The sequence below is a fragment of the Benincasa hispida genome, chromosome 2 (assembly GCF_027475165.1).
Source record: "Benincasa hispida cultivar pf3 chromosome 2, pf3_genome.v1.1, whole genome shotgun sequence".
Lineage (NCBI taxonomy): Eukaryota > Viridiplantae > Streptophyta > Magnoliopsida > Cucurbitales > Cucurbitaceae > Benincasa > Benincasa hispida.
Genome location: NC_143479.1, coordinates 26,127,360 through 26,138,358, shown reverse-complemented (window position 1 = coordinate 26,138,358; position 10,999 = coordinate 26,127,360). Strand labels below are relative to the sequence as shown.

The 10,999-nt window shown below is 34.9% G+C and overlaps 1 protein-coding gene and 1 long non-coding RNA gene across 4 annotated transcripts; one reads left to right on the top strand and one right to left on the bottom strand.

Annotated features, from left to right (window-relative positions):
- The first annotated feature begins 219 nt into the window (after positions 1-219).
- LOC120072223 (protein argonaute PNH1-like) lies at positions 220-8,840 on the top strand. 2 transcript variants are annotated; one of them, XM_090310528.1, is made up of 23 exons: positions 220-507; positions 3,416-3,754; positions 3,849-4,057; positions 4,141-4,287; positions 4,390-4,523; positions 4,648-4,757; positions 4,867-4,973; positions 5,063-5,201; positions 5,289-5,405; positions 5,557-5,664; positions 5,749-5,820; positions 5,899-6,021; positions 6,123-6,282; positions 6,666-6,787; positions 6,874-7,011; positions 7,093-7,235; positions 7,318-7,380; positions 7,467-7,530; positions 7,623-7,758; positions 7,871-7,944; positions 8,032-8,126; positions 8,212-8,243; positions 8,528-8,840. In XM_090310528.1, the coding sequence occupies exons 2-23, from the start codon at positions 3,431-3,433 to the stop codon at positions 8,695-8,697; spliced, it is 2,787 nt and encodes a 928-aa protein (XP_090166654.1). In that variant the 5' UTR covers positions 220-507; positions 3,416-3,430; the 3' UTR covers positions 8,698-8,840. The 2 variants fall into 2 exon arrangements, with proteins under 2 accessions (XP_090166654.1, XP_038880566.2); XM_039024638.2 differs by lacking the exon at positions 220-507 and having other exon boundaries at positions 3,314-3,754.
- On the bottom strand, positions 1,700-8,640 carry LOC120072224 (uncharacterized). 2 transcript variants are annotated; one of them, XR_016527475.1, is made up of 4 exons: positions 8,504-8,640; positions 2,303-3,728; positions 2,153-2,216; positions 1,700-2,046 (listed from the first exon to the last, which is right to left on the bottom strand). It is a non-coding gene; the product is annotated as an uncharacterized LOC120072224 (long non-coding RNA). The 2 variants fall into 2 exon arrangements; XR_016527476.1 differs by having other exon boundaries at positions 2,153-2,206.
- Positions 8,841-10,999: the final 2,159 nt, after the last annotated feature.

Here is a 10,999-nt window from a genome sequence, read left to right as displayed (position 1 = left end):
AATGAGAAAGACTGAGATTTGTATAAAGAAATGGAGAAATGGAAAGAATAGGAGATGGGTTAGAGTTATAATGTAATAAATAAATAGCTGAAAGTTTGGAGCTTTAGCAGAGTAGTGGTCTGGTTTTGTGCAAACTGAACTGAAAAACTGAGTCTTTGGCTTCTTTCTTCACAACTTCCATTTCCATTATTCTGTTTTTCCCCTTTGCTTTTGCTTTTGCTTTTGGCACCATTTTCAATTTCAACTGTTGGGTTTCTCACAAAAATTCAAATCAAATCAAAGGTTGACCGTAAATAATACCCCCAACCAAAAAAAAAAAAAGAAGTTCTCTCTTTAGCCTTTGCTTTTCTAATTTCTCTCTGCAACCTCCAACCAAAAATTAACTATCTTCTTCCTCTTATTTCTTCTTCTCTTTTTTGTCCGTGTGTGATTAATACAGAGCAGAGAAAGGAGGAGAAATCTGAGTTAATTAATGACTTCTGTACTCGCATTGGCATAGTCCTCAAGGTTTGTTCTCTCTCTCTTTGGCCTTTCTCACACTATGCTTTTTAATTTGCTAAACTTTTAATTTTCCGTATAACTTTCGACATATTTTCTAACAGGTCGTAGGTTCGAATTTCTTTCTATATTAGATTTTGTTTGTTGATGTTAATAGTCTTTGAAAACACGGGTCGATATCAATACTTTACGTGCAAGATTTGTATGAAGTTTAGAGGTGAGAAATTTTCATAGAAATTGATATATGTATAACAATTGCAAAAATGAAGGATTGAACTTTCAACGTCTAGAAAAAAAGATCATGTCAATTATCGTTGTGTTTCATATGAATATGAATATAAGAAAAATAGGGATTGATTGTTCCACTTTGTCATTTTAACTTTTATGTATCACACGTGATGGGCCGAGAGAGAGAGAGAAAGAAAGAGAGTTGGTGAAGTTAAGAGAATTTGTACGCATTTTGGCCATACTTGTCTTTTCAAAATCCTTCACTTTTTCCTCTGTTTTTCTTTCTTTTTCTTTCTCACTTTAGTTTATGCTTTTTGACATAGAGATGTCTCAATAACATTCTCTGTGATGTCTAATCTGTACCCTCCACTACTTTCTTCCTCTTCATCACTACTTTCAAAATTATTTGAATACGTTTTGGCCACATCAATATTTCTATTCTTTGAATTAAAATTTATCATATGACAAATAAATATCTTGTTTATTTGTTTTTATGTTTTTGTATGTTTTTGTTTTATTTATAATTTGAGTGAGATGTACTTTACGATATTAAAATATTACTTTTTTTTTTGGTGCATTGACTTCCTTTCATACCAATAATGAAAATATCTTGTCTAATTAATTATTTATTGTTTTAAAAATAGGAAAGAAAATGAGTTTCTATAAGTCCTTATTTTGAAGTAAAAAATAGATTTGCTCTCTCATCCACATTATTGTACTTTAAAATAATAATAATAATAATACTTTATTCTATGTATGTCCTACTTAAATTCTACATCAATAACATTCATTTACACATTATTTGATTATATGAAATGGTACCGAACTTTTCATATCGTCGTAATAATATGATGTTGTCTATTTTGAACCTTAAGATGGTATTATTTTACTTTTCCCTTCTAGCTAAAAGACTTCATATTTCACAGTAATAATATGATAGTCTCTTATGAACTAAAATTTGTATGGGTTTACGTTTACATTCGAAAGGATTTCATATTAACAAAGAGACAATTCACATCTTGAATAATATATTTTTTTATAATAAAAATAAACTTGATAAATAGGAGGGGGGGCATTTAATTGAAAGATGAATGTTCCCAAAATCCAGAATTGTGGTACTTGAGCAGTGAGTTGTGGTTCTCACACAGTTTGGGTGTCGTATTGTGTTGGTCAATGAATCTTGGTCTGATCCGTAGCTTTCGAATAAATATGAAGTGGGAAAAGTAAAATACGAATACAGACACATCGGATTATCTCCTTTTTTTTTCTTCTTTCATTTTCTCTTTGACATTTCTTTGGCCACACCAGAACTGTCCTTCCCTACACATTCAAAATGTCAAACACACACAATCTTAGTACCAAATCCACTGCTCTCTTCTTCTATACATTAATGAGAAAATGTGTTTATGAATTAAAGCTATATCACCTCTTCTTCTTCTTCTTCTTCTTCTTCTTCTTCTTCTTCTTCTTCTTCAGTTACCTGGGAGAAACTATTGAGAGAAGGAAGTTACAAGTATTCACTGAGTGGGGGGTGGGAAAAATTTGAGATACTTCTTCCAGCAGCTGCTACAGTTACCTGGGAGAAACTATTGAGAGAAGGAAGTTACAAGTATTCACTGAGTGGGGGGTGGGAAAAATTTGACATGTGCGGCTGCTATAGCAGGGGGCCATTAATGGTGTCTGGTTTATGAAGAACAGTGAAACAATGAGATAAGACTGAAATTCTGCTGAGGGAATTAATTAAGGGGGCTGTTAATTTGGTGCATCTGATTTCCCCCCCTTACTTTGTTATGTGTTGTCTTAATATTTGTCTGCTTTTGGCACTGTGGGTGAGCTTTGGGATGAGTTAAAGCTCCTTTTTGTTCGCTGAAAAGAGTTTGTATTCTTTGCCCATCTTACAATTTTGTCCTTTTCTTCCTGCAAAGCCACTGAGAATAAATAGCATTCCTTCCTACCTTTTCCATTAGGACCACTCACCTCATCAACCCCTTTTTTTCTCCCCAAAACTATACCTCTACCATTCAATTTTTCAGATCATTAGTGGGAGAAAATTTTACTTATATGAAAGATGTGAGGTTTTTGTAAGAGGGGGTCAAATATTATGTTTGACCCACATGATCTAATTGACATCCGACAGCAGTCATTTCACTTTGGTACTAAAATATTAAGGCCAATAATAATAATACATTAAGAAAAACCCATTGTTTTTTTAGTACAGAAACGCAAAATTCAACCAATATATGTATGTTCTCCTTAATATAAGTTACTGTTTTCCCTGTAATTCTGAATGAAATGGTTCTAGTTAGGCAACTAACCAGGATGATATGATGCAAAGGCTCCACTTTCGAAGAGGGGAAGATGATGAACTTTGTTTAGCTTATCTGATTCCAAATCTACTGTATATATAAAGCTTTGGAGAATAAGCAGGACACTGTCGAGATATGATGCCATTTCCTACTCTCTCTCTCTCCCGCTCTCTCTCTCTCTCTCTCTCACACACACACACACTCTGATAGTTGTTCCTTTAGCTTGTGACTGCAAGCATGCTTGCTGCCTTTCCTTTTAACATCACACCTTGAGAACATGGCAATTGCTTCTTACCATAGGACAAATCTTATTCCCAGTTTTCTCTGTTGCCTTTCAATTCGTCTAGTGTTGTGCTGAGTGACGCGTCTCTCTCTGTTAACAGAAGAAGAAAAAAAAAATGCCCTACATGCAAATAGAGCCAGAAGAGAAACATGTGATACCATCTTCTCAAATGGCGTTGAAATCCCTCCATGGCTCAAATGATGGTGAGAAGACTAATTTATGGAAAAGGAAAGGAAGAAGGAGAGCAAAAGGAACTTCCATGGAAGGTATGAAGCAAAAGGAGCTTGATCGAAACCTGGAGTTTCCCTCTTCTTCTTCTTCTTGCAAAAGCTTAACATTTCCAAGAAGGCCAGACGTTGGCCAGCTGGGGACTAAATGCTTGGTTAAAGCCAACCACTTCCTAGCAAAAATACCTGAATCAGACATAAGCCATTATAATGTAAGATGGAAACAACTTAACAGTATCAATCAGAAAATTTCTTCAAAGAAGCAATATAAATAAGAAAGTTGAGTGTATTTCATTGAGCTTGCAGGTTAAGATAACCCCAGAAGTTACTTCTCGTAGAATGAAGAAGAATATACTGACCGAGTTGGTCAAACAATATAGAAGCACAGAACTGGGGATGCGACTGCCAGTTTATGATGGAGGAAGCAACCTGTACACAGCCGGATTGCTGCCTTTCATATCAAAAGAGTTAACTGTCATTTTGGCTAATGAAGAAGAGGGGGCAGCCACTCCCAGGCAACTTCTCTTCTTTTCTTCACATATTCGTTTTGCTCTTTTTGTAGTAAAACTTCTAGTTTAATATGGAGTGATCATATCAGGGAACGAGAATTTAAAGTGCAGATAAAGTTCGTAACTTTGGCTAGCATGCACCAGTTACGAGAACTACTCGCTGGCAAACAAGTTAATAACCCTCAAGAAGCTTTGACCATTATTGATATCGTCTTGAGTGAGCTCCATGCTCAAAGGTTTGTATCTAATGGCTCTTTTTTGGCCGTTGTTTGTTGGATTCATGTTCTGGCTGCATTTATGTTTTCAATTCTGTGGTGAATTTGAATCTGGTATTATAGATATATATCAGTTGGGCGATCCTTTTATACTCCTTGTATTAAGAAGCCTCAGCATATTGGGGGTGGTTTGCAAGCATGGCGTGGCTTCTATCAAAGCATCCGACCAACACAAATGGGATTGTCACTAAATATTGGTGGGCATACGAACTTCATTCCATTTAGAATTTTTTTTTCCTATGCTTCTTCATTGGCTGTGTTTTTTCAGACTAAATTGACTTCTCTTATGGTTCTCTTTTTTGAATTGCTTCTCATGTCAAGACATGTCATCCACTGCATTCATTGAAGCAATCCCTGTCATTGATTTTGTCGCTCAACTTTTAAACAAAGACGTCTACTCAAGAACGTTGTCCGATGCTGATCGTATTAGGGTACCATGAGCTTTCTGGACACTTTTAGCTTCTCGAGCATGAAATTTAGGTTATATTATCAGAGTTTGAAAGATCCTGCACTGAACAAGTATTGATGCTTTTTTGGAAGGTCAAAAAAGTACTTAGAGGTGTAAAAGTTGAAGTTACACACAGAGGAAATGTACGAAGGAAATATCGAATTTCAGGACTAACATCACAGCCTACAAGAGAGCTAATGTATATAAGATCTTGGCCCATCCTTCTTATTCTGCATTTCAGATTGTCCTTCTCTTTGAAGTTGTTTCAATTGAGTTGTTTTGCTGCAGTTTCCCTCTTGATGAGCAGATGAACATGAAATCTGTTGTTGATTACTTCCAAGAGATGTATGGATATACTATTCAGTATACACATTTGCCTTGCCTTCAAGTAGGGAACCAGAAGAAGGTGAATTATCTACCCATGGAGGTCAGTTCTGCCAACCATATCCTTCATTGCCTTCTACTATACTTGAATCTTCTGTCTGCCGAAAATTTACATGACATTTTTTCCCAGGCATGTAAGATACTCAAAGGACAGAGATACACAAAAGGACTGAATGAAAAGCAAATAACTTCCTTGTTAAAGGTTTCATGCCAAAGACCCTGTGATCAGGAAATGGACATTTTAGAGGTCCAATACATAACTTTTTTTCCTCTCAATTTGCTAATTACCATTGTCTTGGACCATGAAAAGACATTAACTGTGTAAATTGCCAAAAAGAAAAGGTGAAAGTGATCAATAATTAATGGTTGTCCATCAAAAGTTATTTGCTGCTTTTCAGACTGTTCGTGAGAATGCATATGAGGCAGATCCATATGCAAAAGAATTTGGAATCAGTATCGATGACAAGCTTACATCAGTTGAAGCACGAGTCCTTCCATCTCCATGGGTACTCAAGAAGTAAATTTATCTATAACACATCATAGTCAGCTTCACGTTTAACATGTTTCTCATATTCATACTTTTCCTCTAGCTAAAATTTCATGACACTGGAAAAGAAAAGGAACATCAGCCTCAAGTTGGTCAGTGGAATATGATGAATAAGGTTGGTCGCTTCATAATTTTGATGTGTTTTTCCGTATTTCATAGTCCATAGAAAGATATTTTACTTGCTCCATTTCAGAAAGTAATAGATGGAAGTGTTGTAAGATACTGGGCTTGTATAAATTTCTCACGCAACGTCCAAGAGAGCATTGCTCGTGGTTTCTGTCAACAGCTGGTCCAGATGTGCCAGATCTCTGGCATGGTAAACGGTTCCCTGTACCTTGACTATGGTTCAATGAGTAGAGGATTGCCAGTCTTCTCATTATCCTGCTTGAAGTCTAATTTTGTTGATCTTTCTATCAGGAATTTAACCCAGATCCTGCAATTCCTATATACTCAGCAAGACCAGATCAAGTAAAGAAGGCCTTAAAATTTGTATATGGTGCAGTTTATAACAAACATGAAGGGAAAGAGTTAGATTTGCTGATAGCTATTCTTCCTGACAACAACGGGTCATTATATGGTATCAGTTTTCACTTGTGATATATCATATATTGATATGGAATTGTTACAAAGACTAATAACGGTCTCTCCATGTTGCACGTGCCTGCATGACACCAATAGCTATGAAAGAATAGATCATATAATACTTGGCCCAAATCTATTAGTGACTTCAAGTTAACATTGCTCGTGTATTAGAAAGACCATTGTCATTGAAAATAAACTTGTAGGATCTCTGAGTACAATGTGTGTAAAAAAGCGTAGGTCTGGAACATCTGAAGCATCCAACAACATTAACTGAATGACTTCGATTTCAAAGAGCTAAAATTGAAAAAATTCCCTACATTTCAAATTAAAGTAACATGACCTTGACTTTTATCTAAGAGCAGTAAATTTTGTATTCAGGTGATCTTAAAAGGATCTGTGAAACAGAATTGGGATTGATATCCCAGTGTTGTCTAACAAAGCATGTCTTCAAGAAGAGCAGACAGTACTTGGCGAACGTGTCACTTAAAATCAACGTCAAGGTCGTACTCACTAGTTTATCTCACAATCCAACTATACAAAATCACCAATTTGATCTAATATTGGGTTATTTTTGTGTTCTATAAAGATGGGTGGAAGAAACACTGTTCTTTTAGATGCTTTGCGGTCACGAATTCCACTAGTCAGTGACATACCAACCATAATCTTTGGAGCTGATGTCACCCATCCAGAAACCGGAGAGGATTCTCTTCCATCGATAGCAGCTGTAAGCTTTTCCAAAAATATTCATTACTTGAATTCCTAAATATGTTTTCAAGATTGAGCCACACTGGTATGTGGCATACAGGTTGTGGCTTCCCAAGATTGGCCAGAAGTTACAAAATATGCTGGATTGGTATGTGCTCAGCCACACCGGGAGGAACTGATTCAAGATTTATTCAAAACATGGAAAGATCCTCACCGGGACACGGTTGCCGGGGGTATGATAAGGTACATAATCGAGGGTTGCAATTGAATGGACGTGAAATAGCTTAATGCAAGCTGCCTGTTGATGAAATTCATTCTTTTGCAGGGAGCTCTTGCTTTCATTTAAGAAGGCCACTGGACAAAAACCATTGAGGATAATATTCTACAGGTAATGCGGGGTTAAAAAAAATATCCCTTGAGACTTCACTTGGATACTTCATTTTGTTTATCAAGTGTAACGTTAGATGCTTATAGGGATGGGGTCAGTGAGGGTCAGTTCTACCAGGTTCTACTGCATGAACTTGATGCCATACGCAAGGTTTGTTATAAAGCTTACAATCATTCATTGTGCTTGCTGTTCTAAGAAAGCAAGGTGGATGTTTTTTAACTTAAATTTTGGCAAATGTATAGGCTTGTGCTTCACTAGAACCCAGTTACCAACCTCCAGTAACTTTTATCATTGTCCAAAAGCGACACCATACCAGACTTTTTGCATCCAATCACAATGATAGGAGTAGCACTGACAAGAGTGGTAATATTTTACCAGGTAATACATTTGCAAGCAAGATATAGCAGAACCCCATGTGATCTTACCCAAGAGAAAGAGACTTCTCTGAACTTTTCAATTCAAAATTTTCAGCATTTGTCTTAATCTGTAGGTACTGTCGTGGATTCAAAGATATGTCATCCGACTGAGTTCGACTTTTATCTATGCAGTCACGCAGGAATCCAGGTATGGTGTATGAGAACAATTGTAATAGACAAAACATAACACTGAAAATACAAGGCTATATTTACATGGAGTTTTTCGAATTCTCAGGGAACAAGTCGTCCTGCACATTATCACGTTCTTTGGGATGAGAACAATTTCAGTGCAGATGAAATCCAATCGCTGACTAATAACCTCTGTTACACGTAAGAATCATAGAATCATCTTTACAAATTTTCCCAACGTAGCTCTTTACCTTCTACATTGCTTTAAACCATAGCTTTCCTACAGGTATGCCCGGTGCACAAGATCAGTCTCAGTAGGTAATTCCTTACCTATTTTGTTCCAGTTTTTCCACTTTGAAGCCACAATTTTCTTACCAATTGGTAGATTTTGCTATCATTAAGCTAGAATGTAACACACCAAAACAACATTAAACCCCAATTTACTTCAAAACCCATCTGGCTTTTTCTATTTCTAGTCGGATCCTTAGTTCTGAAAAAACACTATTCCCTTCCCTCTTGATTACTTTACTTGAATTCAAAGACAGAGATTAAAGGGCATTGCATAATCAAGTACTTACAGTGACTTTTATGGCATAACGCAGTGCCTCCAGCGTACTACGCTCATTTAGCAGCATACAGAGCTCGATTCTACGTAGAACCCGACGCACAGGAGAATGCCAAAAGATGCTGCACTCGAACCACAAATGGGTCCTGCGTTCGGCCTCTGCCTGCGCTGAAAGAGAGAGTGAAAAATGTAATGTTCTATTGTTGACACAAATAAAACAAGGAAAGAGAGAAATCAGAAAGCGATTTGTTCACAATATGTATAATTATGCATCTCCATATCTTTATATATTAAGAAACTGATTTGCAATAGCAATGAAATTTTTGACCAAGAATATACCTATTTTTAAATTTGCCGCTCTTCCAAGTTTTGGACTGATTGATCCACAAACTTTTCCCTTCTGTTCATGGGTGTTGATAATAGGAGTGTTCAAAATATTCGATGATCCGAAAAAATTAATCAATTCAATCTAACTTATACAGTTTGGGTTAGGTTATCAACTCATTTAGATTGGGTTAGGTACAAATAAATGAAAATTTTATGGGTTGAATTGGTTATGGTTTACCTAATATGATTCAAACCAACTCGAATTTATTATTAATTTTAAAATATATATTTTTTATTTATAACACAATTATTGATATAATAAAAGACCTCCTTACAAGGCCGAATTTTGATGGCTTTGACCCACAGTTTAACAGGCTTCTCTAACTCCCCAACAGACGACGGAGATGAATACCAAAATTTCCATTTTGACCTCAATTATGATTCTAAAGTTTTCATTTTTTTAGTTAAAATTAACAAAGGTTCTTAAATTTTAAAAATGTTTTCTAAATTATAGTTTTTGTATTTAGCATTTGAACTTTTACTTTCTTGGCTTTTTTTTTATCTAAAATTAAATTTTATGTTTAATAAATTCAAAGCTTTAAATTTTGTGTTGGAACCTTCACGAATTTTTTTAAAAATAGTAAATATGTTTGTTGATCGTTGCCGAAATGCAAAGGGTTTGAAGTCCACATAGGGGTCTGCACGTCTCAAAAGGAAAAATCAAATTCTTAGGTTCTCGAGTCAACTAGTTGATCTCATGGAGTTTCACCAAAGGAAAAATGACTTAGTTGAGCTCGCCACTGGCACTCTATAATCTCGGGTGCCACACCTATTTTGACATCGTCAACATTGTACATTTTCCAAATAAGAGTCAAATGGTGGATCTTATAAATAGCCCCATAACTATCATCCTCTAGGGGTAAGCAATTTTCTATGTGTTTAATCTATCTAAATACTCCATCTTAGTATTAACTTTGGCATTAGAGTATATTCGATTGGACACCACATCAGTACGAGTACTCTTGCAGGTCAATTCCATCTCCAGCAACACGTTTGAATTAGCGGAGTGGGTCGTAAGAACGAGGAGGGCTCAGAGTGAGATACCCAGACCAACACCGTCATTGAAATGATGTTGATTTGAGCACTTACTCAGATGAATAAGGACAAGGCATATTAGACACAAAATTGAAGATTTATAGATTCATTGGACATAAAAATGAAAGACTAAAGACTTATGGAAATTCAAGAGTCATTTCGAACTTATTAGATATATTTTTTAAAAAATTTAGAAACTAAATAGAAATGAATATAAACACATCTAATCTCAAAGAGCTAAATTACTTCTAATTTAACCTTATTTTTATCCTATTATGTTTCATTAATCCATGAATACAAAACTAATTATAAATTATTAGAATTTGAAAAAAAAAATCTCATTAAGTAATAAATGTGTCAATTTTTTTTACATGTAAATATATATTTTCATCATACGTACTTTTATGTATTACTTTACAATTTACATTTATAAATAGGATTCGAGGTACATAACACAAAAATGGGTATATATTCCTACTGAAGTTATGAGGTTCAAATCTCCACATCCTATATTTATGATAGAAAACATATAGAAATTCAACAATCATATAGAAAATGTTGAAAACATGATTGTGGCTCAATATAGTGTGGTCGCAGCTACAGTAGATTAAGAATAATAATAAAGTGGAAGAAATGAGAGAATAACACATAGTGATTTTACATGGAAAACCTTTAAATAAATTAGAGTAAAATCCACATGCAATGATACAAGAATTTCATTTATAAAATAGGAGTTGTAGACTTTCTTTTTTACAGAGGAAGAGCAACCTCTCTTATATGAAGAAACTCTTTCTATTTTACCTCACACTTTTTTTTATATTTATATTGTAATGAAAACATGGGAAACATTCTAGAAAAAAGAAAATAAAGCATTCTTGAACATTGAAACATAAAATAATAGATTTAATTGTATAATTGAATTCATGGTTAGAAATTTCAAATTGGATTGAAACCATTAAATTAGATTATGTTTCGTGTACAAATTTAACATATATGAAGTTAAATTTGTAGTTTCTTCAATTTAAATGAGTTGTTTGAATTTTGGTCAAGTAACAACTCAATTGAGTTAAATTTGACAAATATTTCA